Raw genomic sequence first — 15,693 nt, 5'->3', positions numbered from 1 at the left:
CCTGCCCCCTGGCCAAGGATGGGTCACAGCTGAGTGGAGTACAGGAATAAGGCAGTATTCCCAGAAAGGAGGGATCAGGCAAACACAGACCTTCCCACTATCTGCTATCTTTAACTGCTATCCTTACCCCCAATATCCTCCACAAGCACCACTTACTGAGGTGAATATCACATCTGGACCCTCCCTCCCTTCTTTCAGGGATTTCCTACACACCATGAGCTGATGGGGAGAGGATGGGATAAAGGTTCACCGTGGACATCACAGCAACACAGAGCATCCGCTCCCTCTGGTGCCAGGAGAGTGCACAGTGCAGCAATGGTGAGAAAACTTAAACCTTCTCCCTCACAAGCACTTGTGGTCTGCTATGGAGGTCTACGACAATCTCCCAAGGGAAAGTATAAAACTTTCATAGCTTTAGGCTTCAGGAATCAGAATGGGACAATTATGGAATGGCAGAAGCTACTCTAGTTAATATCACCAATAGTTACTATCACCGATAAGTATCCAGAACAATCTCAAATTTGGCTTCTTTCTCTAAAATCTCCAGGGAACAAGAGGTGAATTTCCAAACTTGGGGGATGAAGTCACATTTCTCTGGAGAATGTTCTCTAAATTACACACAGATTAATTAGTTCTGACACCCTGGCAAAGCAGCTAAGTGTCTCATATTTTTCATTCATTTTCAGCACCAATAACATACATGATAACAATATAAAATGAGTCAGGAATAAGGAAGAGAGCTGAAACTTTTTTTAATAGAAAAGGTCAAATCTAAAGTAGTTTAAACAGGTTCCCAAAGCAAGTATTTTAAAACACAGACCTTAACACTTTCCTGCACTAGAGAAGATAAGGCTAAAGGTGATCACAATGCAGTTACTTAGTCCATCCCAGTCATCTGTGAAAGAGGTTTGTTTAACCCACTATAGGTATTTGTCCACTTTCAGAAGTTGCATTTGAGGCATCCTCTTTTGGCACTAGGCAGACAGACAGACAATCTGGACAGTTACACCTCAAAAAAGATCCCACCATTCTCTGCAAACACCTGGATTTTCAGGAAAGCACCAAATTTTCTGGATTACTAGCACGTGTTCTCTGTTCACACCAGTGCTCTTGACAGGTCTGACATGAACCTGCAAGCTCAATGAAGGTTTATTGCTTTGTTTTGCAGAGGAAAGCCTCTGCACACAGCTACAAGGCTCTGCTGCTCTCTGCTGGGAAATGCAGGGAGGGCCCTAGCAAGCCGCTTTACTGGTGAAAGAGCTGGATTTGACAGCATGCTGAGGCTTGGCCTCTGCACATAAACGCTCAAAGCCACCGTACGAAAACAGACACTTCAGTACAACCTCCCTCTTGACAGAGGGAGGCCCATATCAAAACCTCTTGGTGTAACACAGACCAGACACAGTTGGCCTGTTGAAGACCAGTGCCCCTGGAGACCTTACTGGCTACCATATCCCCACAGCTAAATATTTCCTCACTCCAGCAGGCTCAGACAGTTTCTTCTCCTCAAATCTCATCCCTCTCCCTACCACGTGCAAGAGCTATTTTTCTCCATATTGCTGTCCTCTTAGTTTGCAATGCATTTACCTTCTCAGCGCCCCTGGGTACAGAAGGCAGAGCGATTAGCCCCATCATACAAGTAAGGAACCAACGTGTGGAGCAACTGTGTCACTTGCCCAGAGTAATGGGTCAGCATGTGGAAGAGCAGAGATGTCTCTCCGAGGACCCTAGCCACTGCACCATCCTTCCTCACAGCCTATTTTTCTTAACCACCGGTCCACACCATGTAGCTGCTCTTTGTTCTCCAGACCTCAGGAAGGCTTTGACTATGGCTGACTGCAACTGTCCGAAACCACAGGTCAGAGCATCTTGGAGCTGGGCTGCAGCAGCCTCTTGGATCATGTAGCAAATGAAGCTGCCATTCTGCCCAGCAAGCTCAGACTGCAAGAAAGCCCGAGGCCTGCCAGAGGCTCCTGCATAAAGGAGAGGGAGCGATTCCACAGTCTGGTGCTGGCCAGGACCCTGCGTGTCTTTAAGCAATACCACATCATTTTCTGATGTGTTTTATCTTGTGCATTCCATTAAGATTTCCAAATATTGGATAGGTGACAGGCATTTAGGACTGGTATTTTCAGGACTGGACTTTTAAAAATATATTTACAGCTCAATAAAATAAGAAGAAATATTCAAAGTGGACAGGCTGTGGAAAGTGATTTGTTCCAACTCTTCACTGTATAGTTTCAAGAAACCCATCAAAGAGGCTCAGGAGTGGTTTGAGCATAATTTATTAACCCAGAAGGGGCCACATTGTTAACCAACATTATTTATAGTTAACAGCTCAACCATCTCTACTGAACAACTGCGTGATACTGCAGGGACAAAAGCAATGAGTTACTACACAGTTAGGACAAAACTAGCAGCAGATCTTTGTTACAGCTGTTAGAAGAAGTGTCCCCAGGAGACAGACACTGAATCTCTAATGGCTATCTTATTTCTCTGACAATTTATTTAAGTTTTAACTTAACAGCAGGAATGATAGCCACAGTTACGGAGTGACTCTCAATAAAGGAGCGTATTGCTGATCTGCAGCTGGCGTTTTCTTATTTATTCCAAAGTCTTTAAGTTCCAGACTTAGCATATGGTACCATATAAATAATGATATAATAATATGTTTTTGCTTTCCCTATGTCTGGATTAAAAAACCACAAATGTGATTTATGTTACACAAGCATTGTATTTAAGGCATTATTTTACTCAGAATTTTTAATGCATTTAAAATGCATCTTCTGGTTTTTGTAATCTGTTCTTTTGAAAGAATAAACAGAGCGGTGATGTTTATTTAATGGAGTCATTCATCTTACTTCCTTGTATAAAATCCTAGCTTTCCAGCCCCAGCAGCCAGATCCCAGCAGTAGACAGTGGGGTTGAAAAAAGAGAGATCTGCTGTTTACCAATGAGGCACAGCTGAAAGGAAGACATGGGGCTCAAAATTTACCCACAACAGGACTCTATCTGAAGCCAGCAGGCAGCTGAGAACTGCTCAGCACTGTCCAGCAAAGGATGGAGAGGAGAAACACATGGGAGAAGTTCTGCAGGGAGTCATGCTGTGGAGAAAATTGCACTGGGATGCTCAGCACACAACTGGCCATACGTACATAACAGAGAGCAAGCGCGTACTTCAGCTAGAACAGCAACTGCAGTTACCAGAGCAAACACTGCCCCCTTGAAGGTATGACTGGGATCTAACAGTTTACAGCTTTGCTTTTAGACACTCAATAATCTAGCTCTGCCAGCGTTACAGCTGCGCAGAAATATCCAGCTGCAGGGCAGGAAGAAGACCTCCTAACACCTCAACCATTTCTGGATGTTGCTTAGTTTCCAAACAGACTGGCAGAAGGCCTTATTGAGCAAAATTTCTTCATAACTGCAAGGGATGGAAATGCAACTTTAGACATGCACTCATGTCTGCCAAATAAACATGATTTTGGCTTTAAGGTGCCTGGGTCAGTGGCTTTCATGTACTTCAGGGGCTATCTGTAAACTTGCCACAAGACAAACTAGTGAATACCCCAATTATAAACTTAAGCCTGCTCCCGTGGTCCACATCTCTTGCAGATCTGGAAGGGCCCACAAATCAAAGATTGACAAGCACCAGGGAGTCCACGGTAATCCTCCCTATCACATGATGGGGGTGCAATAATCAGTGAGGTGTTTGAGAGAAGATTCTGAAATCCCACTGAAAGCCCACCTGGCTGGCTGCTAAGGCCTTTCAACATTTTTACAAGTGTTACTCAGCATCTTTCAAAGTCTTTCCAAGTTAACACACACACAAACAAAACTACTCAAAAAGTCAGCAGGCCCATGCTGTCTGGGGCTATTGCAGTCCCAAGGGGAAGTGGGAGAGGCAAGATGAGGCTCTAAGGGAGAAGACCTCCAGTGATGACCTCCCATGTCCTCAGTGCAGAGCAGCACTCTGTAGCAAAGGGGACCTGAGCTGTCAGTGTTGCTGAGTGTATGGGCAAGAGTGTTGTGAACCTACTACAGGGGCAGCAGGGAAGCTATTTTTTTTCCCCTCTTAAGAGGTCAAAAGTATAATCAGAAAAACACACACCACCTCAGCAGCTCCAAAACTGACATCTGTTAGCCTAACTCAGTTTGGAAGTCCTGTGCCCCGCGGGGTTTCGGCCACTCCTGTTTCAATCCCAGCTCTTGCCACAGCGGAGCATGACCCGGGTGTTTCAGAAGCCGGTTACTGCGGTAACTCTGCCCAGCTTTTACCTACACTGCTCTCACCCTCCCTTCGGAGGCAGCGGCAATCTGCTCGCTTGCTCCTTTTGGGGAAGCTCACCGCAGAGCGCACCAACTGCCACGACCTGCGTAAAGCCCAGAAGAGCAGAAAGCCCCTCTCGTACCAACGCACACGTAAGCGTCGCTTATTGCTCATTACCAGGCGAAGCCCCGAACGAGCCCCGCCGGCTCCGCTCCCCCAGCGACGGGAGCTCGATGGGGAAGCCCCGGGGGAGGAGCCCCGCGCGCCCCCCACCCCAGCCACCCGTCCGCCGCGGCCCAAGATGTCCGCGCGGCACTACCGCTCACGTGACCCCGCCACAAAGAGGGTGGCCGGTTGCCTCGGCAACGGCCCGGGCGTCGCCACCGTCCCCTCCCGCTTACGGCACGCGGCGAGCGGCAGAAGAGGTCGGCGACGGGGAGCGGCAGAGCGCGCTCCTGCCCCGCTATGGAGAGGCGGGGGCTGGTGAGCGCGGGCGGTGGCGGGGCGGCCCCGGAGACCCCCCTCTTTCCCCTCCCCCGGCACATACCGAGCCCTGGGGCCGCCCACCCTGAGTGCACGGGCCCCGCGTCCCCACCCCGCCCGGCCCCATGCTCCCAGCGCAGACCCTATGCTATGTGGCAGGCACTAATCCACCCCATACAGCCTCCCAGAAGCAGGTGTGGTCCCCAGGTTTCCACGCTTTGGCTAGGGAGTCCTGTCCTCACAGAAAGGCATCTCCCAGTGAAAAGCAGTCTTTCTTTTGGAGATTAGCATTTTACATGTGATTTCATCCCAGGGATGCACAACAGGAATATGGAGAGTTAAAGGCAGAACAAACATGTTTTCAAGGGAGAAGACCGGGCAAGCAAAAGCCCAGGCCCATGAACTCAGAGGGAGTTTTGTTACTGGTGTTGAGATGCAAGGCAGAAGCAGACCAGGACTGCACCTGAAGTCAACAACTGGACTATGATCAGTGACGTGGAGCATGGCACAGTCCCAAGGCAGCTGCTCACGAGGGAGATAAGTGAAGCCCACCTGAATTTCAGTTGCTTGCCATCAGGCAACAGAAAGATCAGGGCTGCCCAAGCAGTAGGGCAAGTCGAGAGCTGAGGGCAACCACAGCACAGGCAGAACAGTGTCCTCAACCAAGAAGGCACAGGCCTACAGCACCTGGGCAGGGTGCTGATAACAGGTCCAGCAGCAGTCCCAGACAAGGCAAGGTGAGGAGCCAGAATCCATCCAGAGCATCCCATCAGGAGCAGCAGAGCCAGAGCAAGATACAAGACTAGGCACAAGGCTTGAATATAGATCCAGAGTCCATTCAGTACATGGGACTAGAGACAAAGCTATCTACAACAGAGGTTAGGGTCCCCCCAGGAAACACAATCAGTAAGCAAGGAGCAGGCACATACACACCCACAACACAGCTCAAACCAGGTCTTAGGGCCTTTGGTCTGAGCTTAAATGGAGCTTCTGGGCCTATGGGCAGAGAGTGTGGGTGGGGGCCCAGGTGAAGCCAGTGAGTGTGATTAAAGACTATTGGTGTCCTCAGGCTTGACACTTGCTCTAAAAGGGGCTCCATCATATTTGCAGAGGATGCAGTAATGTGATGTGTCTGATGTGCAAGGCTACATTCATTCTTTGTCCTTTATTTGTTAAATGTCTCAGCAAGCGCCCAACGATAACTCAGAAACTGAAGTGGAGGAGCCCAGCACACCACCAGCTGCTGAACCTTCTGAGGAACAGTCACCTATAGTTGAACTGCCAGCATCACTGGATGACTTATCTGTGGTTGAAACACCATCATCTGCAGACCAGCCACCTGTAGTAGAATTGCCGGTGTCTATAGAACAGCTGGTTGTTGAGAAATCACCAGCATCTGAGGACCAGTTACCTGTATTTGAATTTCCCTCATCCACAGAGAATTCACATGGGGGTGAATCATCAGCGTTCCAGAAGCATTTGCCAGCGGTTGAATTACCTCTATCTGAAGTTGAATTGACAAAATCTGGGTCCAGATCTTGTCTGGCTGAATCACTAGCCTATGAGGACAGGTCATCTGTAGCTGAAACTTCATCATATGGCACCAAGTTCTCTGTGCTTGAATCACCAGCACATGAGATCAGATCATCTGTGAGTGACTTGCCAGGTTTCAAAGTCAAGATACACACATTTGAATCTGCAGAGGCTGGGGCCAAAACACCTGAGGCTGGGTCATCAGCATCTGTAGTCATGCCAACAGATAATATGAGTGAAATATTGGAGCATTCAATGGTGTACGAAGACCCCTTGGAAGTCTCCCTTAGGTACATGGAGAAACATAATATTCTGCAGATATTTCAGGTGAAATTTCCCTTTCCCTCCTCCATCCAGAGGTTTGCTTGAGAAGCTGTGCCAAACTTGTGAGCATTGTACCAAGCTATCCCTTCCTCCAGATCCCTCCTCGTATTGTGCTTTCTTAAGTGTAAACTGTAGAAATGGACACTTGATCATCTTCAGGGGTTGAAAGAGATGCTAGGAAAAGAGGAACTTGTGAGATATAGTAAATGTTACCCCCACTGTTGGTGCTTTTTGATGAAGTACTGTTGTTTTGTGGTAGTAGCATGTGATGAAGAAAAAAAAAAGAGGGACAGAAAAAGGAATCTTTTGATTCCCTTTGAAAGGAGTTCTTCCAAGTCCCAAGCAGCAGTACTTAGGTATCTTAGAAAAGGGGACTTAAATTGATCTTGATCTTGAAAATCCTCTGAAGCTTTTAACTGAACTTGACATCTTTGTGCTTTGCTGCCAGAAATGCCCAAGCCTGCTCTCAAAAGGGGAGAAAGGAGACTGCAGTGTCTGCTGCTTTTGCAGCTACTGTTGGAGCAGAATGAGCAGCCACCTGCTTTCCTAAGGACTAACAGTTCTTTCCCTCTGTTTCGCTCTGTCTCAGGAGATCACAGAAAAACTGGTGTACAAGAAGCCCGATGACCCCTTGCAGTTCATGTTGCTGCAGGTATGGCATCTTGTTGGGGCTTCACAGAGACTGTCTGTTAGGGCTGCCGCAGAAAGCCAGCTTTGCCGAGCATGCTGGAAACATGGTGAACCCATGATTATTTCTCTTACTATGTGTCTGCTCACTTAGGAGGAGGAGGAGAAGGAGGAGGAGGAGGAGGAGGAGAAGGAGAAGGGAGACAGGGCAGGAGCAGAGTGCCTGGGGTGCAAAGACCCACATGTGCTCCAAAGGGAGAGGGAGGAGAGGTATGGGAGGATGGGTATGTGGAAGAGCCTAGGGCGGGTTGGGGTGGATGTGCCCTGGAGACTCTATCTGAGAGGTGAGGGGAAGTTTAGGGACAGAGGTAGGGCCTATCTGTGTCCCTGCGCCCCATCTCTAGCTCCTTCCTTCCAATACTGGGATGGAATGTCTCTCCTGCCTGCCCACCCCTGCTCAAGAGAGCTGTCTCTGCTGATCCTGGGAGAGCTTTAAAACACAGGAAATTCAAAGTCTGTGGAGTGAGCAATAGTTTGGGAGTGAATTAGAGAGAAGGAGTATGAGCAGCTCCTTGGGGAAAGGAGGTTAAAGGAAAAAGTGAAGCCAGAGAAACAGAGGGGATCCTTTCTTTCACTGCCCTCAAGTCAGTCAGCACAGCCTCTGTGATTTGTTGCTGGGTTTGCCTTGTACAGAAGTGTACAGAGCCTGCAGAGGGACGGCAAGGTCAGTTCTGGGCTTTGGAGGTAGGATATTAGACTCCCCAAATGACCCTTTTCCTTTTACTCCTGCCCAGGTACAATCTATGATAAATGCCAGGCAGGCAGAAATGGAGGGAATGTTGGAGGAGGACGAAGATGCGGAGGTGTTTTTTTGACAGGTCCTGTGCACTCCTTTTGGCCCCAACTGACCTTGCTAATGTGGTGTTGCACAGGGCCTTGCCAGCACCATGCTTTTGCAGTCTGTGGAAGTAACTTTGAACAAGCTTGCTGATACCTCTGCTTCCTGGATTCTCTATTCTGTGTGCTGTGCTTCCAACCCTTGGGTTTAAATCCTGCAACCATGTATTGATTTGGATGCACAAACTCCCTTAAAGAGCTCATGAATATGTCTGCGTGTATGGCACATCTCGAGAAGGCAGGTCTGCTGAATTCTTTTGTGGTTTATACATACAAATGCACAAATCCCACATTTAGGCCACCCCTCGACTACTTTTCTGTGCAAAGAAACCTGGCTCAGACAATACAAACACAAAAGCAATTAGAATTAAAAAGCAGCCCTGGATGACCAAGAGCCCTTTTTCACGCTGCTTTGATGGGTTACTATCTCCAGCTATGCAGTAGCTAATGCCCATCTAACACTTTGAAGTCTGTCTTGAGAGCAGCTGGGTCTGTGGTTCTCCCCCTGCCCTCAGAGCTCCTCTGATGCAAGGAGCTGTCCTGGTACCTCTTGGTACCAGCTGCCTCATCCTTAGTCATCCCTGATTTTTTGTGTTGCCCTGCCTGTATCATTGCAAGTATAAGTGTATATTTTGATAAACAGAGCTGTAAAGCAACAGTTGCAGGCACTCTGTGGCTTCAGAAGTCATTGCCTCTCCAGAATGTGGGAGATGAATAAAAGTAAACAAACCAAAAACAAGCTCTGGTAGGCCAGGAAATTGAGAGATATAGTACACTTTGCAAACATGTCATTTGCACTGTCATTAATTCTCAGAACACTTATGATCCTCATTTTCATAGTATCCAAGTGTCTGTGTCCACCCTCTAAAGGAAGTTTATTTTTCTTTTCCTTGTCTCTCGCCTGAAGACTATCGAAATGTGCAATAGAGCGTACTGGTATTTTGGCTTCATTTCTTATGTATGTGCAATAGATGCCAGAAAGCTGTTCTGTCACCACAGACTTTTCTCTTTTTTAGGCAAGTGCTCAAATTCCATGATGGATGGTAACGTGTTCCCAAATGATTGTCTCCAGGGCTATGAAAAAAGCACTACAGAAACTTATCTCCCATCTATCTGTTTTCAGTTAAAAGTCTGACAATTAGGTTGTGTGATACTCCATGATAGAGCTTAGTCCCAAAAAGTTTGGGAAACACTGAAGCAAGTATTTGGTATACAAATTCTGTGTCTGAGAAGAGCTGCCTCTCTATCCAAGGCTCTCAACAAAGATTAGCTAACTCATGTGTTTCCAGGTTAAAAGCAGGCATCCCTTCCAAGCACCCCTGTCATTCATAGAACGGGAAGGTTTTCAAGCTACTGCAAGCCTGAAGATACCTAAAGATTGAGATAAGATCTTCATGGGTTTTATAACGGTTTTACTGTAGACTTAGGCAGCTAGGTCCCATTGAAATACTGAGATGCTTTTGAAAGCCCTAAGTATCTTCACCAAGTGGAAGAATTGGACCCTTCATGCAAAAAAGGGAGTGATTGTTTTTCAGCCTGGTATTTAATTGATCAAGGATTTCTAAGTGGCCTTGTACATGCACTCCCTGTGAATGCAAGGAAAGTGCCAATGCACCTCTGTAAAAGAAGGAGAAATGAATGGAAGATGATCAATATCACATGGAGATATTGACTGAGGCCTTTTCATGTCTATGGTATCTAGTCAACATATTTTCCGAGAGACAGAGAAGTTGGCATGTCTTGAATTTTGTTGTAGAACAGGATTAAGGTGCTTTGGGGTACAGCCTTAGCTCTGAATTTCCTAGTTTTCTAGGAAATTCATTTTGTGTGTTGTACTTTGTTATTCTCTTTTATTTGTTAAAACTTGTGAGCTGTGATATGTTGTCCCGATCCAATATATGGAAGGTTTCGTTACGATCCCAAGGACGAGATTAAGACGCTAAAACTGGTCAAATATCGTACAACCTTTTAGCTTTATTTTCCACGAAGTGGGGAGAAAAGGTGAGGAAAAGCAAAGGAGAGGGGGAAAAGGGTAAGGGGAAAAGATAGAGAAAGTTGGAAAAGGAGAAAAGAAACTAGCTACTGCCACTCCGAGTCCGATGATGTTCCGCTGACTCCATTCAGGATCTCCACTCGTCGCAAACAAGCCCCATCCCCATTCACACAGTCTGCAGTTTTTGTAGGTTCTTGCCCCACCTCTGGGAGGTGCTTCCTCACTTCCCATGCAGATTAGCTGTCGTGCGCAGTCCACCCTCTCGGAACCTTCCAGAAACGGGCTGGGGGCATCTGGGGGGTCTCCTGCTCATGCGCAGATCGCAAATGTGTACGTGCGGTTCGTGCCAGACGTGCCGTTCCCCTAGAAGCCTTCTTCTGCCCCTTTTCACGCCTTTTTTCCCTGCGCGGGCACATGAGGTTGTTTACCTCGCGGACAGCTCCCGGGGGCGCCGGCGCAGCATTGCCTGGTGTGCTTCGGCGGCGGCAGCAGCAATGTCGAGACAGAACCGCATTTAGTACCGGTTCTCTACATATGTCCTTCGACTACAGGGACATGCCCGCAACTTTATATTGGCATTAATGGAGTTTTGCAAGGAAAGCTCCTTAAATTCTCTTTCAGGTAACCAAAGTCAACTGGAAAGTAACCTTCTTCTAACAGATGCCAGAAGTTTGCATGAGAGGCCCTACCCAGCATTTCTCAGCAATCTCAGGGGCGAAAATATTCCTTTGGTGGCCTAGCCACCTTATCTCATGCTACTAAAGTTGCTGCATGGTGGCAGAAGTCTTGTCTGGTGCACATAAAAAGAGCTCTCCTTTTAATTTCCTAGGATCAAGGTCCCTCTCTTATGAGAAGCAACAGCTGTGTAGAAATGTGGCTCCACTCTGGATAGCTGTGCAAGCCTGTAATTGTCTTTGTGTAGATAACAAGAGATTGGAGAAGGCAGTAGGCCAAGGATGACCCTTCTGCTCTCACAGACTTAGTGGGGAGTTGACACAGCTCTGAACAGAACTTTGAGCAGGACTTTTTTTTGACAGGAAAGCTTGGGGAAACCACTGAGAACCTTCTGAAAATTTTTCCCTTCCTTCTCCTCAAGTCTCTCAGATGACTGGATTATATTTTGAGCTGCATTTTTCAAGAAAAATAAGCTAGGAACTTACATTTATGAAAGCAAAAAAGCATGCCCCAGAAACTCTGCAGATTGTTGTGTTTAGGCTAATACAACAGAGCTGTCCTTTGTGATTTTCTTCAAGGTTTTGCTGAAAAATGCAACCTCACATTACACCACTAATATACCACTGGTGGGTGGGTGTGTTTAGGCTTTTCTGTGGTGAAGAAAGGCAGAAAAGTTACATTTAAAATGGAAATGTTTACTGTGGTCTTAATTCCACAGTGACTGTCCCTATTCCATAATTTCCTTCCCAAACCAATGGATCCATGTTTCTTGTTCATAAGTGGAGATTTATCAACATGACATTAAACTGTCATTAAATTTCTTGCCTTGGGTACTCTGAAGGAATTAGCAGTTCTTTGTGTGTAACCGAAACTATTCCATATAAGTCCTTATGGCATGCTAGTCACTGTATATTTGAATACCCTCCAGTAGTGTGCTAAGCAACGTGACTAACATCTGTTGTTTGTTCTTTCCTCGTTTCCACAGTGGAGATGTGTGTGCACTGAAGTGCATTCTTTTTAATGGGGTATTTTGTTTTTTTACCCACACCTGTGTATTGCTGTGTGTTTCTAATGGATAGAAAAAGGTCATGGAGTGGAAGGTGGGGAAGCTGGAGATATTTTGTAGTTCCCAAGGGTGTTTGTTCTGTAGTTTGAGCTGGGCACCAAGGAAGTGTAGTCTTTGCACAGACAAGATTTGCTGATCCATGAACTGACACAGAAACATGCTATTCTGTTCAGCTGGCAAATAGCACGGTCTCATGCTACACAGACTATTTCTATTGTGAACCTTGTATTCCTCCAGAAGCAGGATTGAGAGGGACTAACCACAGAGAAATTGTATTCACCTTGAAAACAATGTCTTGGATCAGAATGCCAGATTCCTTTCTGCCATCTCTGTACAGAGCTTGAAACAACTCAGGTGTCCAAGCAATACTAAAGTCACCTGCGTCACCACCTCTAACCAAATTGCAAAAGAATGTTGCAACTGCTGATTAAATATCCCTTTGAAAAGTTCACCCAGTCTCTGCTCTGCTTCTTTGTTAGGTGGAGGGCACAAGCAGGATAGCTCTTCAGTGGCCAGCCACTTAGAGCATGAGGCATTTCATTGTGATTCACTAAATATGAATCATTGCTACGTAACACCAATTTTAAGCTAGTTTAATGCCACTGATTTCAAAGTTTTGCAATCACGAGAAACTTGAAGTAGGCAGCAGTGACTAGTCAGGGTTTGCATGTCTGAAATGGAAGAAATTAACCTCTGGGCAAAGTCTGACAAAAAGTTGAGCTCAAGAGAGAGCTCAGGCTGAAGCCTGGGGGATGTGGGAGTGCACAAAAAGGGAATATACCAGGGCAAAGTGATCAAACCCTGTTTGATATGCCTTCCTTCTAAGCAGGGTTTATTCAAGGGGGAGCTTCTCTTGCCCATTCTTACAACAAGATGAAATACGGGGGGGGGGGAAGAGGAAATATTCCTTTATGGTTAGATCTCAGTATCTGTGGCAGCATTCCTTTTTTTGGAACTGCCTTAATGGGCTGCATTGATTTAGCAGCATAATCAAGAGTTCTTGACTGTGCCTCAACACACACAAATGAAAAGGGAAACTTTGAGATGTTGAGGCAACATGTGTTGGCTGAACAGCCCCTTACCATCTTCTCCTGGGGAAGGGTGGTGGGAGGGAATGTCACTGCAGGGCAGCTGAAGTTAGAGAAGCAAAGCAATCCCAAGCGATTTCTGTACAGATAATTCCGGAGCGAAAACTGTCTGCAGATGCTGCTGTGCTTAGTCAGTATTAGAAACACCTGGTATGAATGAGTGGAGAGGCTTTTCCTTTCACCCTCAAATCTATCATCCCGATTCCCATACAACTCTCCTCCAAAGTGGGAAGAGCTCACCCTTTTTTACCACAGACCTTGCTGTCTTTGGGCACTAAGAAGGCCATCTCCATGGCATATCCAGCTAGGAGTCTGAGGAAAGCTTTCTGTAACTCCCAGTGCAGAAGACTGGAGAAACTGCTGGTGTCATTTCATTAATTTCATTAATGATATTCATGTCATTTCATTAATGTCATTCATTAATTTCATTCATATCATTTCATTAGTTGCAGTGGAATAATACCAAGGAAGAAACAAATGGGATGAGATGAGACAAACAAGATGGACTGACTTGCTTTTTTGCATGATGCTACCTACTTTGAGACCAAATTAACCTCTTGTTCATCATCATTCATTACTTAAACTGGCGAGATTTGGAAGAGTGGGGACTACACAGAGCCAGACTTATAAAGGTGCATAGGTACTTGGTACAATTTGCAATAGTAAAAAAAGTAGGTGATGTACCTAAGGGAGTGAGGTACCCAGCTTACTCTGGCAGCTTTGAAAATTTCACTCTGAACTGATATGCCTTTAAGCTTATCATGGAATCATCTGGTCCAGCACTTTAAAATTCTGCTTATGAAAGGGGAGCCAGGATCCATATTAGTGTTAGGGAGTTTGTAAGAACAGAGAAGTGACCTCTGTCCTTACTCCTTCCCATCCCTCAACTTATCTTCTAGTATAAAACAGGAGGTAGAGGTGAATAAAGACATATGGAATAGCACAATAGTTTGTTAATGGGAGCATACATGTCATACCAGCCCTTGAAGACAAATAGCCCCCAACATGAGGAGCTGTTGGTGTTTTGATATAAAAGTAGAATTTAGGGAGATGGATATATTACAATGCAGGTAAATGGGCCATCAGATAGAGAAAGATTTTTAAGAGTGGCTCAAAGTTGCATAAACGCCATAATTGCAAAAAGAATCCCTTTGCAGGGCAGAGAGTGATATCTATCTAGCCCGTTTTTGTTTAAGCATCACCTTGGGTTCAGCATAATATCCTGCCTCTTTGCAAGGAGATCCAGGAAGGATAGTGTGGTATAGCCCTGCACACTACATGAATGCTTTTTTTCCCCTCCACTTCAGTGTTGCCAGCTGGCGGAGACTCCACAGTACTGAAAGCAATGGATGCTCTGCCATAAAACCCAGCTTTCAGCCCTGTGGCACCTAGTATCGACTTTGCTTATTGTTTGAATCCTTGGTAGCATAACAGCTAGTATGTAGTATGATGCCGTGATGCTGACATATGTTTGACATAGTGGAAGGGAGTACAACACATGAAGGAAGCTCAGCCTGTTTTCTAGAGCAATAGCTTCCTACCTTTTTCCCTAGCTGAAGTCTAAATATTTCCAAATGAAGAGCAAAGCTCTTTAGAAAGGTAAGAGCTGGGAGGTGCCCAACACAATTACAGATCGAATTACTTTCCATAGTTACCTTTCACAAGCCTCTTAGAAGTTGTTCAGAAAGCTTCCTGTCTGCTCAGAAACCGCATGTTGAAAAACAGTGCTTGAGAAGTAGGTTAAAAAGCAGCTTGCAAAAAACGAAGGGCAAAATTTAACCATGAGAGGGCAGCACAGACCTGTTGAGCCGGCCTTTAGCTTAATAACAAAAGGCTATTAAGAGGCAGGGAGACTAACTCAACTGTGTCCAGTGGTGGAGCAGCCACGAGCAGGGGAGAAAAATTACATGTGTAAGGGCCTGATGGCCAAGAGCACAGCTCCGTCCATCACCCATCTGTGGCTGGCTGGGACCATCACTGGCTGGATCAGACCCCTGATGCCTCCCAGTTCTGAGTCTCGCAGACTTCTTCAGGAAGTTTCCAGTTAGTTGCTGAAATATTAGAAGGAAGTTTCAGAGGGAGTATTTTGAATGGTACCTGCAGTTCTGTCAAAGTAATGAGCTGGCGTGAGATGTCCACCACACCCTTGCCAAGGTTAAGATTGTCACTCTGGGAGCACTATAGACTTGCCCAGGGCGTGCTTGCTATTTATTTTTATTCCAGTACACCTAGCACCATACCAGCCAACACCCTCTGCTTGCCCCCCCGTCCGTGTACTGCCAAGGCTCTTGCTATGCAGTTTTAACCTGACTGGCCTCTCTCCCTACCCTGAGTGCTCCAGCCCTCCAGCAAAGTGCCTGATGGAGATGCAGAGATAAATCAGACAGATGCTCACTACACTTGGCTTACAGCAAGTGTGTTGGAAACTGGATAGTGACAGGCAACCATATGTAGATGGCAGTGCTCCACTACCGGCTGTTGCAGCCTTCCGGATCAGAAACAGCTAATGCTAAGGAGGCAAGTAGGATGGATTTGGGGATACTGTGGTATTGCCAAGCACCCTTCAGTAATTAGCTGGAACAATTTGTGTGCACAAATGATCTCTTTGATCCCTTGCCAGCAAGCAGTAAAGGCCACCAATCAAGAGCTCTTCTTTCTACCATGTTTTGGCTAATGACTGACACTGGGGATTTCGGAGGAGAGATTTTTATCATCCACAAGAGCGAGGCAGCCACCA

General features: G+C 46.2%; 1 protein-coding gene across 2 annotated transcripts; it reads left to right on the top strand.

Moving 5' to 3' along the window:
* The first annotated feature begins 4,569 nt into the window (after positions 1-4,569).
* On the top strand, positions 4,570-12,317 carry TEX55 (testis expressed 55). Of its 2 annotated transcripts, XM_026093960.2 has the most exons (4): positions 4,570-4,753; positions 5,939-6,613; positions 7,200-7,262; positions 8,032-12,317. In XM_026093960.2, the coding sequence occupies exons 1-4, from the start codon at positions 4,736-4,738 to the stop codon at positions 8,110-8,112; spliced, it is 837 nt and encodes a 278-aa protein (XP_025949745.1). In that variant the 5' UTR covers positions 4,570-4,735; the 3' UTR covers positions 8,113-12,317. The 2 variants fall into 2 exon arrangements, with proteins under 2 accessions (XP_025949745.1, XP_064376229.1); XM_064520159.1 differs by having other exon boundaries at positions 7,200-12,317.
* Positions 12,318-15,693: the final 3,376 nt, after the last annotated feature.

This window comes from Dromaius novaehollandiae, chromosome 1 (genome assembly GCF_036370855.1).
Source record: "Dromaius novaehollandiae isolate bDroNov1 chromosome 1, bDroNov1.hap1, whole genome shotgun sequence".
Taxonomy (NCBI): Eukaryota; Metazoa; Chordata; class Aves; order Casuariiformes; family Dromaiidae; genus Dromaius; species Dromaius novaehollandiae.
The sequence above is the reverse complement of the archived record's forward strand: the minus strand, read 5'-3'. Positions and strand labels throughout refer to the sequence as shown.